Source organism: Myotis nattereri (assembly GCF_964212035.1).
Source record: "Myotis nattereri genome assembly, chromosome: 11".
In the NCBI taxonomy this organism is placed as follows: Eukaryota; Metazoa; Chordata; class Mammalia; order Chiroptera; family Vespertilionidae; genus Myotis; species Myotis nattereri.
The window spans coordinates 41,621,340-41,640,682 of record NC_138086.1 but is presented as its reverse complement, the minus strand read 5'-3'; the positions used below and the strand labels follow the sequence as shown (position 1 = coordinate 41,640,682).

The window sequence follows — 19,343 nt, the reverse complement described above, 5'->3', positions numbered from 1 at the left end:
TGACCATAACAGCAGAAAGACTGGGAATGACTGGTCACTATGACACACACTGACCACCAGGGGGCAGACACTCAATGCAGGAGCTGCCCTCTGGTGGTCAGTCGATCCCACATGGGGGAGCTCTGCTCAGCCACAAGCCAGGCTGATGGCTGCCAGTACAGTGGTGGTGGTGGGAGCCTCTCCTGCCTCCTCAGCAGCACTAAGGATCTGACTGCAGCTTAGGTCTGCTCCCCACTGGCAAGTGGACATCCCCCGAGGGCTGCCGAGCCGCCAGAGGGATGTCTGACTGCCATCTTAGGCCCAATCCCCCGGGGAGCAGGCCTAAGCCAGCAGGTGTCATCCCTCGAGGGGTCCCAGACTGTGAGAGGGCACAGGCCGGGCTGAGAGACAACCCCCCCTCCCCCCGCCAGTGCACAAATTTTTGTGCACCGGGCCTCTGGTTTAAAATAAAAGCCAAAATCCTTAGTTGGCTTACAAAGTAGCATACAACCTAGTCTCTAGTCACCTTTCCAATCTGCTCCTCCTTCCTGCCTATTCTGCTCCATCCACAATGCCCTTCACACATGCCAAGTTTAATATGCCCAGGGGATTCCTCCGCAACACAAACAAATGAAAACAACAATAAATGAACTAAACAAGCAAACAAAAAATGTCAAAAAACTGTGCTTGATTATCTTATCATTCAGATCGTCAGAGAGGTCTTCCCTAACTACCTAGTCTAAAACAGCCACCAATTGCTCACATTATTTGAATTTTCTATATTGTATTTGTCACCAACTCTCTGATATTTTTCGTATTTACTTATTACCTCAGATTTATCCCTATCTATACCTCTTCACATAGCCATAAGTTCAAGAATATACTAACCATGACAGCTTAAGCCACTGTATCAAGATGCATATCATTAATGAATCTCCATTTTACATACTGTAACTTAAAGGAGATACCTTATTGAAAGATATAACTACTTGGTGATAAAGATTTAATTCAAAACCAGGTCTACTGATATTAGTTTTTACCTGATGTATATATTATCTCTCTTTGCTACTGCTAGTCTCATGTTCATCTTTTCCACTCATATTTAGGCATTAAACTTCATGTCATAAATAACCAGGTTCCTTAATCCTTTCTTTTAAATATTTCACTTGCAACCTCAAGGTAAATGTGTGTAGGCTTGAGGACATTATCTCAAGCATCTAAAGAGGTTTACAAAAAGGAGTTGAGTTCTACATGAAAATAAACTCAGACCTCTCACACTACAAGCAAAGTTGGCTACAGAAAATTTACTTTTAAATACAATTGGATGTACAAAAAATATCCATTTACAATTAAATTCTGTAGTAATTATAAATGGTCATTAAATTTATAAAAAATAAAAATTCCTGGGACTCTTTCCCCCTCCCCACATGGGAGTCTGTACTTGTTCTTCAATAAATTCCCACCTTTGCTATACAAAACTAAATAAATAAATAAATATTCCTGAAGTAACAAAACTAGCAGTTGCTACAACAGAATTTTCCATTGCAAGATATGCTAGGACACCAAGCGGACACTGCCATTAAACTGGCAGTAAAAACAAAGACTTTGATGAGTCAATCTGAACTCATGTAACCTTAAGAAGATTGATACCAGGCTCTCACCTCATAGACGACAGAGGAAAGCAAATTCACAATGAAGACGGGCATGATGAGCACACACAAGCAAATACTGAAAAAGAGCCTTTTGATAAGAAGTAATGAGGGTAGAAACAGGACCCAAATTATATTCTCCAGATTTCCTAATACTCTGATTTATAATTCTACTCTTTTAACTAAAATTTAAATGATGTAATGTAAGCATCAAGTTTATATAAAACCATGTAAGACAGAGTTTAGGAAATCCATTCCCATAAATCACTTTCAACCAATCTGAATGACTGAAAGACAAGGTTCACAGAAAGCCTTTTATTAGTCAAAATCCAACCAGAAATATTCTCCAAAATGTTTCAGTGTCATAGAAACTACAGTGAAACTACCCAAATCCCAATGCCTTTACCAAAGAAAGTACCCGCATTTTCTACTTACCAGTCCTAAAATAATTCATAATTGAATCTCTAGAAACTCCTGGAATCTTACAGGTAGAAAATAGCATTCGGAATTGATTCATATCTAGAGGAGTATTTCCAACTTTATCAACAGGCAATTTTTCTCTATTAAAACAAAAAGTAAGTACTTTAAGAAGTAATTATAAAACTTATAAACCAAATAGTCACAACTGTAATATTCATCCCCATCTAAGTAAATTAAGCTTCTCAACTTTACCTGACACTTAAATCTTCATACTAAATTTCATACTAAATTCACCTTAAGTATCCTTACTTTCTTAACAGTTGCCAGTAGTTCAAGTTATGCCAAAGACTTATGCTTCCTCTTTCCAATTGCGTGCCTTCCTTTGGAGGCCAGTAGTGTTCCATATGGGGTGCCGGACCCCCAAAGTTGACATTCAGTTGTGATGGTATACGGACATCCAGGTAAGCAACATTCAGCCACCACTCTTCCAACTAAAATAAAGAACATCAGATAATACATGAATATGTAAAAAATAAGTTACTGTCTACTTGGTGTGTTTTTTTTCCTCTCTTCTTTCCTTTGGAACTGTAGGGTCTTAAATACTATTGTGTTTAACTATGTTGTCAAAAACATGAAACAAAAAGCACTTTCAGGCAGATCAAGTTGAAGTCACAAATACCTGACAATGTATTTAGGTGTGTTTTCTCAGAGTACCTGAGAAAAATAGCTACTCAATAAATCCTCAATTAAGGGATTTACAATTTTCCTTTTCCAAGCAAAAACTAAAATACTAAATCAGAAATATAAAAACTTTTTGAGTAGGTTTAAAAAAACTAATTTGGGTTTTTCACAGACAATGTTCTAAATCCCTCTTTCACTATATGCACTTTTTTAAAAAATACATTTTATTGATTTTTTTACAGAGAGGAAGGGAGAGAGATAGAGAGTCAGAAACATCAATGAGAGAGAAACATTGATCAGCTGCCTCCCTGCACGCCCCCCACTGGGGATGTGCCCGCAACCAAGGTACAGGCCCTTGGCCGGAATCAAACCTGGGACCTTTCAGTTTGCAGGCCGACGCTCTATCCACTGAGCCAAACCGGTTAGGGCACTATATGCACTTTAATTTCATACATCAGTAAGCATATCTTATCAAGTTACCTAGAGTTATTTTTGAAGAAACTGATGTTCTCAATTACAATGAGTCATTCAAAAAAAGATATAAATAAAAAGGATACAGGCAAAACAACTTGTTAACTTTACCCTAATTTAATTAAAATCATTCAAGGTTCACCCTGGCCAGTGTGGCTCAGTTGGTTGGAGCATCGTCCCATATACCAGAAGGTGGCAGTTTGATTTCTGGTGAGGGCACATACCCAGGGTGTGGGTTCGATCCCATTGGGGCATGTGCAGGAGGCCATCTATCGATGTTTCTCTCTCTCTCTCTCTCTCTCTCTCTCTCTCTCTCTCTCTCCCTCCCTCCCTCCCTCCCTCCCTCTCTTCCTCTCTTCCTCTCTCTGAGATTAATTTTTTAAAAAATCATTCAAGGTTCAAGATTGAGAATAAAGCAATCTGGAAGTATAAAATTTTATTATTCCATTATAGGTATCAATGGCTGATGAAAAAGATAAGCTTGCTTTTTCATTTCGAAAACTAAAATAACTGTAATCATTATTTCTAGATTAGAGTAATTTTTAATTCAGTCCTTTGGTTTACACTACACAAGTAGTTAAGCTGAAGAAGTCAAAGAAGATTCCTTGTAGAAAATTGATATCCTAAATGGCTATTATAGCAATGTGTCATTAATCTAATTGACACACAGAATACTCATAACCATTTCCCCTCCAATTTTGTAATGGCCCTTTTTCTCACATGCATTGTTTCAATACTTGTACACCACCGATATGACACGTGTTTTGATGTTTTTTAGGCAACAATGACCTAGATAAAATGTTTCTCTCAAGCCTGGTCTATAAACCACGTGGCATAGTTGTTAAAATAAGGATTTCTGGGTTTCATTCCAGAGATACTGCATCAGAATGACTGGTCTCAGGAAATCTGCATTTTAACAAGTTTTCCATATAATAAGAGAGTAGCCCACCCACAAAACTCAAAACTCCAGTGTTAAGCAGTTCATTCATTCTTTTGAATGATGATCATGACAATAGTGACTGCAAGAATTTTTACAGTAATAATTTTAAAATGAAAGCTATGTACATTTTTATTTTTCATTTTTTAAGCATCATCAATTTTCTAATCTTAAGTATAATAACATACATACCCAATTTCTTTTTTCTTTTGCCCTTTCAAGTAATTTCTGGTGCAATTTTTCTCCAATACCATTTTGAAATTTTTTGACAATTTCTTCAGTTTTCTTATATTCTTCTTCATTTGCAAATGGCTTTACTATAAAGAAAAAGTATGCATTAAAGTAGTTAGACATCAGGTACCACAAACGCACCTCATTATTACTTAGACAAATATTGAGACTCAGTTATGTAAAACAATTATGGACTATTAATTATCACAGCAGTTCAATAAATTAGAGTTTATAACATGAAAATAGCTAAAGAGCAACAATAAAAAAATACTATAAAAAAAGAAAACAGTGGAAATTACGTAATCTAATAACCATTTTCTAAAAAATTATTTTAAAATCATTATGGATGATGATAGTTAAAATGACAAAGGCAGGACCAGCATGTAGCTATCAGTCCAATAGGAAAGTAAATCCTGTTGAGCCACAAATAAGAGAAATTAAAGCATCTTTCTACTAATGTTCAAGCAGAGCCTTGGAAATGCAATGTGCAAGTATAATGCCTGCCCAAGAATAGTGCTTGGTGCCCTGTGGCCAGTAATGGTTTCCTTTACAAAAAGGGAGAGAGAGAGAGAGAGAGAGAGAGAGAGAGAGAGAGAGAGAGAAGAAAAAGAAAAAAGAAAGATACAGGGTTCTTAATCCATCATAACCTAGTGCTCTGAAAATTAAACTATATCTACAAGTATTTTACAAATTTTAGAAATCTTGGGACATTAATATTTACCTTTTGTCCTATTTTGCTTTTTCAAAATCTTATCTTAAAATCAATTTAAATATCGGTATGCATAAAGAGTACAAGTGAATAATCAAAAACAGTGATTAATCAGTGAATTTAAAAAAAAATACTAGATCTCTCTCGGCCACTGGGCTACCGTTGCATCGGTGAGTGTGGTCGGGGAGCCGAACTAGTTCGAAATGAAGGACTCTTTGCTTTTGCATCGGACTGACGGGCTCCCTGGGAGTCCTGGGAACCTTGAAATCTGGGCACAACATTTTGGGGGCTCGCCCGGGATTCCCAAGGCCATCGAGGGACCCCCGATCCCAAGAGTCTGACTGACCGCGGTAGGTGTGTGTCCTTGTGTGTTCTGTTCTGTTTGAGCTCGTTTCTGGAATCTGTAATTGCCTGAGGGGTCCAGGAGGACGCCCGTGAACGACCACAGGCGGGGGGAGAGTTGGAAGACGTTCCGCTCCCCAGGAGGGATGGATATGCCCCTCGCGGATTTGAGACGAGGCGGGTCGCTCCTGCCGGTTTGGCATGAGGCCAACGTCTAGCTTTCGGGTTTGGCTTCCATGGAATTGGAAGCCTGTATTTTCGGGCCCTGTTTAGTGTTCTGTGTTTGTACTGGATGGATGTTATGGGATGGACTCAGACTGCACCTTTGGGTATTGTGATTGATCATTTCAAGGAGACTGGGGGAGGCTTTAGAGCTCCCTCAGGGGTTGGGAAGTTGTTAGGAATTGGATTGTTTAAACTCTGAATGAATGTCTGGTGAAAGTGTGCGAGTGTGGAGGGAGGGGGACTGCCCTCCCCCCTCCTTTGTGTGGCGGTCGGGTGGCCGCCTGAGTGAGGGTCTGTGGAAACAGGTCACCCCCTCCCCAAGTAAGTGCGTCTGGGATTTCTGTGCACGTGTAAGGAGAAAAGCTGGCTTAAAACTAATGTGTGCACCATCCCATTTTGGATAGGGTTTTAAGCTAGCGTCTCCTTTCAAATGTGCAGGATAAATCCCAAGACTAATCCATAATAAAGAACAGTTTTTCCAAAGGGAAAAAAACAACAACAAAAAAAAACACCTAGAATTTCCAGATGAAAGTAGATGAGAAAAAAGAAGAGAGAAAAAGAATTTAAAAATCATGTAAAAACCAAATGGCTTCCAGTTAAAGTGAGCTAAATACATAGATTTACCTCCACTACTTCTAGCAAATCACTAAAATGACAGTAATTTAAAAGGTATACTAGTAAATCTGTCAGGACAAAAAAAAAAGAGAGAGGACCGTAGATACATCAAGCTAACATTTTACAAATTACAAAAATACATGGGAAAATGGCAACTGACTTTGTAGAATGAAGCAAAGTATCTAAAGCGGGAGGTAGGGTCGAGTTAGGTACAAACCAAGAAGCAAGCCAATTCTTGCAATATAATCCTAGAAAGGCTCAAGAATTCAGGACACATGTAATTCCAAAGGCAGGGGCAAACTGAGGCTGAAAACAGTCTTTAGAAGCAGCTCACAATTGCCCTATCCACACTGGCATCTGTATAAAAAGCCAGGAAACTTCCTCCAATGCCAGTAGAAATGTGGAGGTTTACTCTCAGGAGAAGTTAAACCAGACAAGCAGAATACCTAGGTTCTAGTTCAAACTGAAAAAAGAGGGCTGGATTATGATGAAAATGCATGCCCGGAACAGTAAGTCCTCCAACCCCTTCCCTCTTCTAAGTTCCCCACACACCAGCAGTCTGGCTTTTGCCTTCTAAACAAATGTTAACAGGATTCTTCTTTGGTAAAACTGATCAGTATAAGAGAAAGGAGTACTGGTACCGACTTCTGTGCATGGGCCACGAAGTTTCAATCGCACTGTATGTGCGCGCCCGCACGTGGTATTTTGTGGAAGAGCCACACTCAAGGGGCCAAAGAGCCGCATGTGGCTCGCGAGCCGCAGTTTGCCGACCACTGTCCTAGAAGGCTCACTCTAAGGCTCACTAGTCACCAAGCCCTTAGACCAGGGGTGGGCAAACTTTTTGACTCGAGGGCCACAATGGGTTCTTAAACTGGACTGGAGGGCCAGAACAAAAGCATGGATGGAGTGTTTGTGTGAACTAATATAAATTCAAAGTAAACATCATTACATAAAAGGGTATGGTCTTTTTTTTTTAGTTTTATTCATTTCAAATGGGCCGGATCCGGCCCGCGGGCCGTAGTTTGCCCACGGCTGCCTTAGACCCATGCACACAGAGCTCCTACTCAGTTTTTTAGGGTCTGACTCAAATATGAATGTCTAAGGATTGCCAGATATTTGAGGAAAGTCAAATGAGTAAGAGAGAACTAACAAAGGATTGGTAATATCAAAGAGTAAACAGACCAAAAAGGTGACGGCATTAATAATGACTATACATTCCAATTTTCAAGAAAGGAGATGCCAAGGTGTGCAGGAACACAAGTAAAGTGATGCTCCAGGTGATGCAGCAAAGACTTTTACCTTTCAGGAATGCTGGATGTTCAAGCTGGATTCAGAAAAGGAAGAGGCACTCTAATTGCAAGCATTTGGCATTTGCTGGATACTGGAGTGCTCCAAAGAATTTCAAAAGGTTAGTCTATGTGTTATAGACTTCAATAAAGCCTTTGACTACATCAATCGTAAAAAGCTATTGGTTGCTCTAAAATAAATGGCGTGTGTCAGCATTTGATCGTCCTGACACATAACTTGTATAGTGGACAGGAAGCCTCTGTCAGGGCAGAATAGAGAGAGACCAGAGAGTTTCCTACAGGCAAAGGTATCAGACAAGGGTACACTTTGTCTCCCTTTTTGTTTAACCTGTACACAGAGCATATCATACAAAAAAACTGGACTAGATTCAAAGGAAGGAGGAGTGAAAATTGGTGGAAGAACTATCAATAATTTAAAATATGCAGATGACACCATCTCACTGGCAGAAAGTCGCAATGATTTAAAAGGACTTCTGATGAAAGTGAAAGAAGAAAATGCCAAAGCAGGTCTATATTTGACCAGCAAGGCAAAAAATCATAACTACAGAAGAAATACACAACTTTAACAAAGACAATGAAGATATTGACATTGTTAAGGTTTTGCTTACCTTGGCTCAGTCAGCAATTCAGATGGAGACTGCGGCCAAGAAATCAAGAGGATGTGGAGACTTGGAAGGGCAGCGATGGAAGAATTAGAAAAGAACACCAAAAGCAAAGCTTGTCATTAGAGACCAATACTTAGATCATCCACACCCTTGTATTTCCAATAACCATATATGGGTGCAAAAGTTGGACAGTGAAAAAGGCTGACAGGAAAAAAAACTGGTTCATTTGAAACATGGTGTTGGAGGAGAGCTCTCTGGATACTCTGGGCCCCCAGAAAGGAAGAACAAGTGGATCTGGTAGTTTGCCTGAAATATCACTGGAGGAAAAAAGGACAAAACTGCATCTGCCCTACTTTGGGCACATCATGAGAAGGCAGGGTTCTTTGGACAAGACAATAGAACTGGGAAAATAGATGACAACACGAAAAGAGGAAGACCAGAGGGGACTGACTGCGTAAAATAAGCCACAGGCATGAGTCTACAGGAGCTGAGCCATTGTGGACATCACTCATTCACAGTCGCCAGGAGTCAAAGCTGACTCAACAGCAATTAATACACTAATAACGGAAGGGAAACATTTTAAAATTCAAAGCTTAGCCTAGAAGGATCCAGATCGGAGCAACAATAGTTCCAGAAACAGAAAGTAAGAAGTGAGGAAAAAACTACCAACGAAATATTTCAAAAATTTCCTAGAACTAAAGAATATTAACTTTTTCAACTAAAAGAACCCATTGGGTATTCAGAGAAATAAAAGAAACCTACATACTAAGCAACATCATTGAGAAATTCAGAATGGTAGGAATAAAAAAAGAGGTAGCCAGACAGTAAAAAACAATAGATCACATATTAAAGGACTGAACACCAGAACAGCATTAGACTTCTCAAGAAGAACAGACAGTGCCTTCAAAATGCTTTAAAAGCATCATTTCCAACCAAGAATTCTACATTCTTCCAAACCACCAAGCATGAAGGCAGAAGAAATGTTTTTTAGGTCCTACATTATTTTCCTCCCAGACACCCTTTCTCAAGTGGCTACTGAAGATGTACTGCACTACAACCTGAGAAGAGAAAGGGGAAAAAAGAGGAAGACAGAATCCAAGAGCCAAGGGATCCAACAGAGGAGGGGGGAAGAGAGCTGCCAGGATGATGACCAAAGGAAATCCCTAGGACAGTGATGGTGAACCTTTTGAGCTCGGCATGTCAGCATTTTGAAAAACCCTAACTTAACTCTGGTGCCATGTCACATAGAGAAATTTTTTGATATTTGCAACCATAGTAAAACAAAGATATTTTTGATATTTATTTTATATATTTAAATGTCATTTAACAAAGAAAAATCAACCAAAAAAATGAGTTCGTGTATCACCTCTGACACGCGTGTCATAGGTTCGCCATCACTGTCCTAGGACAACAGTTGCCCCACCAGCTCTAGAAACGATGATTGGAGCAGGAGGGTAGAGGTGTCAGTAGGGTTGCCTTCAAGAAAAAAATGAAGCTGAAAGAATATCTTATGTATTTAAATATATTCAGAGATTCTCAGTGTATTAAAGTGTTTGGGAGTGAATTCGTTGTGAATACAAAGCAAACTAAGCAAATGAAAAATGGGGGGAGGGGGGGAGGCAGGGGCAGGATGCAGCAAAAAGGTAATCAAAGTTCACCAAATGGTTCTCATGCGAATAACTGCAAAACCATAAACCCTAAATCAGTGGTTCTCAACCTTCCTAATGCCGCGACCCTTTAATACAGTTCCTCAAGTTGTGGTGACCCCCAACCATAAAATTATTTTCGTTGCTACTTCATAACTGTAATTTTGCTACTGTTATGAATCATAATGTAAATATCTGATATGCAGGATGTATTTTCATTGTTCACGACCCACAGGTTGAGAGCCGCTGCCCTAAATGGTCAGCTCAATCGACTCAGGTAAATACTGATCTGTATCAGGTGAAACCCTAAGTTAAATCAGGTGAATACTAATTTAATCCCAACTGGTGATTTGTACAACTATATTGAGAAAATGAGAGGGAAAATGTGGATATGTTGAATTGCATATATGTTGGGGAGGGGGAGAGGTTAGAGGGTGTAAGAGAGCTAAATCCACATATTTTTAGGAACTAATTCATAATATCAACAACCAAAAAATCCATGCAATAGTGGCATAAGAAGTTTAAGCCTGGAGATAACACAAGAACAGATAAATTATTTGAATATGCTAGCTTGAGAAAGTGGAATTTGCAGAGGGTGGGAGGATGAGGCAAAGAACTACTACTTTTTATTGTAAGCCTAATGGTACTATCTGACTTTTTAAACTATGGAAAAATTAACATAAGAGAAACATTTGGACATTTTAAGGATATTTAATTATCATGAGTCTAAAAGAAAAAGCAATTAGATCTTCATCGACTTCTAACAATTTCATAGTTTTTTAAGTTGCTAACAATAGTTATACTAAAAGATTACAAACAGAGAGAAACTAAGATGGCGGCATAGATAAACACCGGGAAATTGCCGCCTCCCACAACAATTGAAAAATACCGCAAAGGACAGAGCGGACATCATCCAGAACAACAGGAAGGCTGGCTGAGTGTAAATTCTACAACTAGAAGGAAAGAAAAGCACGCTGAGAGCCAGAGGAGCTGCGGAGGTGAAGTGCAGAGGTACGGCGGCTCACGCGCAGGCGGAAAGAGGGTGGCACCTGAGGACGCGGCTGTTTTTTTGAATCACAAGCTCCCGACTGCTCTGAACTCTGGTTCCGGGAAGTCTCTGGGGACCCAGGACTCATACGGGGAGAAGCTGGACTGTCGGGCAGCGGGCGAACTTGAGGGCGGCTTTCCCTCAGAGGTGCTTGCAGCAATTATTGGGTCACTGAGACGCGCGACTCCTTAGGGCTGGGCGGAGAATCAGCCATAGCTGCTTGCTCCGCCCTTTGATTCCCTGAGACCCCGCCCCACCCAGGCTGCGGCAGAGGCTTTTGCATGTGAATGTACCTAACTGCAGCCAGCCAGGCAGACCCAGAACTTCCAAGAGAAGGCCCAAGGCCCCACAGCGGCTTGCATTGCTCCACAGCTGAGCCTCTTCGTGGCTCCTGCTGTGTGGCCGCAGGCAGAGGCTGAATTAGCACCTCCTTAGATCCAGGAGCCACTGTACCCAGTGGTCAGAGGGGGACCATCCAGATTGCAACTCCTCAGATCCATAAGGGACACACTCAAGGAGCAGACTCAGTGAGCACCAAAGCCCCACTGAAGCAAGTCTTGCCCCAGAAGGGTGTCTTCAGCACAGAAGTTCTCCCACTTCAGACACAGCTGATTCTCACAGCCAACTGGCCTGGAGGTCAATTCCTCCCAGTGATCCTACAACAACCAAGGCACCAAGAGTGCACCAAGAGTGTCCACCTCAGGTAACTGGGGAGGCTGAGCCACTGGGCCCTACAGGACACCTGGCGCGCAGGGCCACTCTATCAACACAGGGAAGCAGCCAAAATGCGGAGACAAAGAAACAGGTCACAAATGGCAGAAATGGAGGAAAGCAAACGACTGGATATAGAGTTCAAGGCCACGTTTATAAGGTTTTTCAAGAATTTTATGGAAACCGCCGATAAATTTAATGAATCCCTCAAGGAGTATAGTGAGACCATGGAGGACATGAAAAAGGACCAACTAGAAATTAAGCATACACTGACTGAAATAAAGAATAATTTACAGAGATCCAACAGCAGACAAGAGGATCCCAAGAATCAAGTCAAAGATTTGAAATACAAAGAAACAAAAAATATCCAACCGAAAAAGAAAAAAGAAAAGAGATTCAAAAAATATGAAGATAGTGTAAGGAACCTCTGGGACAACTTCAAGCGTACCAACATCAGAATTATAGGGGTGCCAGAAGGAGAGAGAGGGCAAGATATTGAAAACCTTTTTGAAGAAATAATGACAGAAAACTTCCCCTACCTAGTGAAAGAAATGGACTTACAAGTCCAGGAAGCGCAGAGAACCCCAAACAAAAGGAATCCAAAGAGGACCACACCAAGACACATCATAATTAAAATGCCAAGAGCAAAAGATAAAGAGAGAATCTTTTTTTTTTCTTTTTTAAAAATATATTTTATTGATTTTTTACAGAGAGGAAGGGAGAGAGAGAGAGAGTTAGAAACATCGAGGAGAGAGAAACATCGATCAGCTGCCTCCTGCGCATCTCCTACTGGGGATGTGCCCGCAACCCAGGTACATGCCCTTGACGGGAATCAAACCCGGGACCCCTCAGTCCACAGGCCGACGCTCTATCCACTGAGCCAAACCGGTTTCGGCAAGAGAGAATCTTAAAAGCAGCAAGAGAAAGACAGTCAGTTACCTACAAGGGAGTACCCATACGACTGTCAGCTGATTTCTCAACAGAAACCATGCAGGCCAGAAGAGAGTGGCAAGAAATATTCAAAGTGATGAATAGCAAGAACCTGCAACCAAGATTACTTTATCCAGCAAAGCTACCATTCAGAATAGAAGGTCAGATAAAGAGCTTCACGGATAAGGAAAAGCTAAAGGAGTTCATCACCACCAAACCAGCATTATATGAAATGCTGAAAGGTATTCTTTAAGAAGAGGAAGAAGAAAAAGGAACTCTTACCATTTGCCACAGCATGGATGGAACTGGAGAGCGGATAAATACCACAGGATCTCACTCATTTGTGGAATATAATGAACAACATAAACTGATGAACAAAGACTGATCCAGAGACGGAGAGGCATTGATTGGACTGTCGGGCCTTGGAGGGAAGGTAGGGGAGGGTGGGGGGAAGGGGGAAGGATGAACCAAAGGACTTATATGCAAGCATATAGGCCTAACCAATGGACACGGACAACGGGGGGGTGAGGGCATGAGCGGGGGGGGGGGGTAGAGGGTAACGTGGGGACAAGGACACATATGTAATATCTTAATCAATAAAAAATATATTAAAAAAATAAAAATTAAAAAAAAAAATTACAAACATACCTGACTCAAGGTATTTTTTTAATGATTCTTCAAGTGAAGGAACAGGCAGTGATGGAAGAGAATCCTGGTACTGAAATGTTCGTTCCTCAGTTGACTTAGCCAATTGATTTTCCATGATGCAATCACAGTAGGAAAACTTAAAAAAAAAAAAAAAAAAAAAAAAAAAAAGACAGCACTCACAACTTCAACCTCATAAATATTTTTATATATGGTAGGTCCAATTCACTAAATCAGTATTTAGGTACCACCAGTATAGCCAGGACTTGGTCCTCATCCTTAATAATTTCATAAACTTGTCAGTGAGAGAACCCATTTTTAAGAAGTATAGACTCTGAAGGAAAGCCAAGCTTGCCACCCCAAAATATGCCTTTTTTGGGATATTGATTATTTTAAGCTCGTTATTTTTAAGAAACAAAAGATTCAGGAAAAACTTTGACATTCCTTCAAACAACCTAAAAGAAGTTGATATAGGACCTGCTTCAGGGAGGACAGTAATAGATAACTATAAGTAAACTAGTGGCCTGGTGCATGGATTCATGCACATTGAAAGGAAATTAATTAGAAGAAATATTTTAATATTGCTATTCACCCTTTCTCTATAATAGAAGTATCAACCAAATTCACGATCGACAATGACAGATCGAAACACATGCGTGCGACTGGCACCAGCGAGAGCTTTATATGTATCGAGAGCTTTATATGCACGAGTCAACGTTTATTTTTAAATTGCCAGTGCATGTCATATGTACCAGCTCGTCAGTCGAACAGACTGTCGGTCATTTAGCCTTTTATATATACAGATATAAGTTAAGTGTGATATACAGGGCACTTAGCCTTTAGATAGATAGATAGATAGATAGATAGATAGATAGATAGATAGATAGGTAGATAGATAGATAGATAGATAGATAGATAGATAGATAGATAGATAAAGTGTGATCATTGCTAAAGATAGCCCAGCAAACATTCATTTACCAAACACTTGCTTTCCTATCTCCATGTTAATTGCCTCCCTGCCCTTGGAAGCCCCACACCACAACCTCCCACTTCTTTTTAGCTCAAGATGGCAAATAAGCCTTAACTGCCAGACCTGTCCTCAGGGCCCACATTCTTACAGAACCTCAGTATGTATATACGTAATAAATTTGATTACTTTCTCCTGTTACTCTGTTTCATGTCAATTTGATTATTGGACCAAATCGAAGAATTTAGAATGGCAGAAGTATTTTTCCTTATGCTAAGTGAAATAAGCCAGTCAATGAAGGAAAAATACCACATGATCTCACTCATTTCTGGATAATAAAGACCATTATAAACTTATGAACAAAAATAGATACAGAGGCAGAGCTGCCTCGAACAGACTGTCAAACTACAGCAGGAAGGCCGGGGAGGGTGGGAGGGCAGGAGGGGGGTGGGTAAGAGATCAACCAAAGGACTTGTATGCATGCATATAAGCATAACCAATGGACATAAGACACTGGGGGTAGGGGAGGCCAGGGGATTGTCAAGGGCGGGGGGGGGGGGGGGGGGGCAGGAGACATATGTAATACTCTTTGTAATACTTTAAGCAATAAAAAAAATAAAATAAAATAAAAAAAGAAGTATTTTTCCTCCCTACAACTCAAAGTGCTAGAAGTCAAGGAGTAAGCAGTGGGACCAGGAAAATTATCATTTACTGGGCACCTTCTATTTGTTAAATATTGCAGTAGGCGTTACAGAACATGTGTTATCTCCCTAATCTCCATATTATTTCTGAAAGGTGGCATTCACTGCCATTTTACAAATGAAGAAACTAAAACTCAGACAGATTTGGTAACTTGCCTCAGATCAAACAAACAACTCAAATCCAGATCTGTGACTACAGTCCTCTCCCTATACAATGCTACATAATAGTGGGGAGGGGACCTGCAGTAGATCTACATGGGTAGGTAGAATTCAGATGTATAGAAGAGGATAATGGACTGAGAGAACTTTAGAGAGCAAATATCTAAGAATATTACAGAATACATAAAATCACATGACAAACTTCTGTAATCTAATTGTGCAGATGGTATGAGACTTACACAGAATGGTTTCAAGTTTCCCAAAGCAATCTTGAACATTTTCCACAACTGTACTAATTTTCATCAGAAAATTCAAACTAACCCAAAGTGTGAATGAGGCATACAAGTGCTAAATGAAAAATGAGATTTCTCAAAAAAGCCTTTATAAAGTAATTATATATTAAAATAGCAATTGAGAAATCAAGGACCCCTAATATTGAGTAAGAATTCCCTCTCCTTTCAAATACTACCTTTTAAAACTAATATCAAAGACAAACAAAATATACCACTCATAGGAGGTTACAGAATAAAAACATCAAAAACAAGGGTATGGTAGAGATTCTTTTTAGCCAATATAATTTCCCCTTCTTTCTTAACAGAATCTCGAGTTTTTTGCTGGACATGTAGCTACATAGCTATAGCTCTCCTACCCTCCCTTGGAGCTCAGCATGGCTTTGTGATGGGTGTGTCACCTCCAGGTCATGACCCTAGAAAGGGTTACATATGCTTTGTCTCCTCACTGCCTAGTAGGTAGTCCCAACTGGAAGAGCACCTTGGGCCCATTTATGGAAGCCATGTACATAATGTACAGGCATACCTCAGAGATATTGTGGGGGTTCGGTTCCAGACCACTGCAATAAAGTGAGTTGTAATCTTTTTGCTGGTAGTGGGTCTTGCCTTCAATTTGTAAAAAATCTGTGAAGCGAAATAAAACAAAGGATGCTTGTAATGACGTTGTCAGAATCTTCCTACTAGCCCTGTACTCCTCCCTCTAGATTTATGAAAAGAAAAACAAAAAAAAGCTTTTATTTATACCATTGCATTTTGGGTTTCCTTTGTTAGGGTAGAAGAGCTTAGCCTATACCACTAATAAAAAGATATAATCCAAAAATGTGATACAATAGAGCTCTCACAGTTCCTCAGCCTCTTCCTGTCTGATGACTTTCGCTGCACTTCACTTTGACTACCCATAAACATGGCTTTAGAACTAATGGAAATGTAGATCTGGGTTCAAATACCAACTCTGCACTTTCTAGACATGTGCCCATGGGCAACTAACTTTAACTCCATTTCCTTAACTGTAGAGAGCATCTATAATAATCAAAGCGTAATATGCAAATCGACGAAACAACTGAACTGCAGAATGACCCATCGAACAGCAGAATGACCATCTGGATGACCTTCTGGGTGACCACGCTATGACACGTACTGGTGCCAGGCCAGCCAAGGCAGGTGCAATGCAATTGGTGGAGCTGGAGGGGGGGGGGGGGGCGGGGGCAGCGCCACAATCACCCCTCAGAAGGAGGCCCTCCCTCTGCAGGGCGATGGGGGGGGGGGGGGGCTCTATTATTAATCACCCTGCAGAGGGAGGCCCAGGCAAGCCAAGCAACTGCACCTCACACCTGTTTTCCACAGAGGGAGATTTGGGGGGGGGGCAGCACTGCACAGATGGCAAGCAGTGGCAGCGGTAGGGGCGGGGCCAGCTGCCGGCAGCCTGGGGAAGGAAAGTCCCAATAGGCCCTGATCCCTGGCCAGGCCTAGAGACCCTACGAGAGGGGTCCTGGATTTCAAGAGGGCGCAGGCTGGGCTGAGGGACCGCCCCCTACCCCACCTCCCCCAGCCCCGCACAAATATCATGCACCTGGCCTCTAGTAATCATATAATCAAACAAAGCTGTTGTGAGGTTTTATTTTTTTAACACTGCACAAAATAAAAATAATCCGGTTCAGATGACCATATTATGCTAGCTAGGCAGAATTTCTATGAATGCCCCCCTGGTACCCACCCTCCCACCCCAACCCACAGAACCTGCGAATATGAGATTTTCACTTCCATGCTTGTGATTTTGTTATTTTACACAGCACAATCAACCTTAAAATAGGGAGATTATCAGGTGAGCTTCATCGAATCACTTGAGCCTTTAGGAGCAGAAAGCTTTCTCCAGCTGGTGACAGAAGAGTCCGAGAGATTAAAACCACAAAAGGTGTTCTCTGGCAGGTGGTCTTATGGAAGGAAGAGAGGCCCCGGCTGACAGCCAGGAAGGAAATGGGAACCTTTGTCCTACAGCTGCAGGGAGATGAATTCTGCCAACAACCTCAATGGGCCTCCTGGAGGTGGGGTCTCTCCCAGAGCCCGCAGACAAGAACCCACACCTAAAGAAACCTTCACTTCAGCTTTTGAGATCCTAGGCCGAGTACCCACCCGGGCTTCTGATCTACAGAAGCTGTGAGATAATAAATTCGTGGGGTTTTTTTATTAAGTTTGTGATAAATTGTTATGGCAGCAATAGGAACCTAGTATACATATATAGAAAAGCTATTCTCTGTATTCCTCAGCCTTTAGGAAACAGACCAAGAATACCAATTCCATACCCACTCAAGTCTTAACTAACCAAGAGGTACACATTAAAATAAGAATTATCAGATTCTTTCATGAAGGATGCTTTTTAAATTCTCAATCATAAAGATTAAATTAAATAACATAATTCCAAAAGAACCTATATGTGCAATAAGAAAATGATGACACTGGATTTCATTATAGTGGGCTTCCTGGGAGCCAAAAGATGTAAAATCAAAGTGGAAAAGAGAACCAGGAACAAGAAGTAAAAATAATAACAATAATAATAATCTGATTGCCACCTACCAGAACACCAAGAGGAGTTGTTTAGGAATTCCAGGAGCCTGTTGCAACAATTCTGTTTTCAGATCACGGGAGCTGAACTAGGCTTAGGCTGGTGACTGTGGGAAGAAAGAAAGTTAATAATTGCGGATGGTGCGTGGGGGGTGGGGGGGGGGGAAGTATTGGCAAAAACTGGTGAAAGAAGGTGGAAGACAGACAATCTAGAGGTTGGGAGGCCCCACGACTCAAACTTTTGGGGAAAGCACAGCAAACATACTCCAAAAGTCCATCTGCTGGAGAATCGGATAAATACTACACGGCTCACTAGTTCGCAAACAACCGCACTGCCCTCCATTGGGTCCACAGGGTACACGGCGACAGAGTTCAAGGCTGGGCTCTAGAGACGGAGGCGCAGAGAGCGACCCGAGCTCGGAGACTCCGCCCTCCAACCAAGGTCAGCTCTGCACCCTCGGGACGCCACCGACGGAGAGAAATCTAACCCAGCACCGCGACGGTCCCGCCCGGCGGCCGACACCGGGGGTACCTCCCCGACCCCGCAGGCAAGACGCCTGCTGACCCCACCAGGCCGAGCCTTGACCCCTGCCCGCCTACACTATGTAACTCGGTTCTACACCACTGAACTGCCCCCCACCCCGGGGCAGCTTCGGGGAACGGGGAGTGCTGTCTCGGGGGCCTCACTCACTCCGCGCCCTTCGCCCATTCCGCCGCCGCCGACACCCGCACCAGCCCGCTCCCTTAAGGCCACCGGGGAGCGGGGATTGGGTGGAAAGCTGCGAGGGCCCGCCCCCTCGGCCACCGGGGAGCGTGGATTGGGTGGAAGCCCAGAAGGTCCCGCCCCCATTCGAAGGCGGGGCCGGGCCGGGCCTGCGCTCTGCCGGGACCGACCCCGCCTCCCGCGGGCGCCTCGGGCTGGGCAGGCTCCAGGCTGCGGGCCTGGGAAAGCCCGGAGGATGCGGGCGAACGGTGCGACCCGGCCTGGCGGCGCTCAGGGACTCGCTGCCGGCGGAGCGCAGCGCCCAGGCCCCGACACGGCGGGTCTCGCACCCCCCCCCGACCCCCCGCGCCACCCACACAGATACCTAACCCTGTGGGACGGGCGCGGGACACGATGGCCCTGACCCATTACTACCCAACTTGCTCAAGGCTCGGCGCCCCGTTTCCCTTCCTCTTGCAGCCACATCTCGGGTTTACCAGCCGCTCCTCCCCCTCCCAGAGCGACTTTTCCCGCCACCCCAACAGCAAGAAGCGATGCCAGCGCCTTCTAAAGGAATCTCATTGTTCGCCCTGTGCGGGAACCGCCACGCGTCCCCACCTGCCTCTCTCACCTTCACCCGTGGAGGCGGGAGTTCGCCCGCTGGGCGTGCTGCAGCCCATCCCCGCCTCCCTGCCCTTGCACGGGTCTGCACGGTGCCGAAGGTCCCGGGAGCCCCAGGGATGCTCCCACGGCAAGCTGGAAGTCATGTACGATCGCGCCAAAAAATAAGAGTTTTTTAACCAGAGTGGAACT

At 42.6% G+C, this 19,343-nt stretch overlaps 1 protein-coding gene across 2 annotated transcripts in view; it reads right to left on the bottom strand.

The window, feature by feature from the left end:
• The window catches only part of CROT (carnitine O-octanoyltransferase), a 48,100-nt gene extending 29,535 nt beyond the window's left edge, over positions 1 to 18,565 (bottom strand). Inside the window, exons 1-6 of one of the 2 annotated variants that reach the window (XR_013996602.1) lie at positions 18,519 to 18,565; positions 17,840 to 17,934; positions 13,155 to 13,290; positions 4,330 to 4,454; positions 2,343 to 2,539; positions 2,064 to 2,188 (exon numbers count right to left, since the gene is read on the bottom strand). Coding sequence is in view for 1 of the 2 variants with exons in the window: in XM_081102570.1 (XP_080958696.1) it covers positions 2,064 to 2,188; positions 2,358 to 2,539; positions 4,330 to 4,454; positions 13,155 to 13,269 (547 nt within the window). In the remaining variant the exon portion in view is untranslated. Of the gene's footprint in view, positions 1 to 2,063; positions 2,189 to 2,342; positions 2,540 to 4,329; positions 4,455 to 13,154; positions 13,291 to 17,839; positions 17,935 to 18,514 lie in introns of both variants that reach the window. The other variant, XM_081102570.1, reaches the window with a different exon arrangement.
• Positions 18,566 to 19,343: the final 778 nt, after the last annotated feature.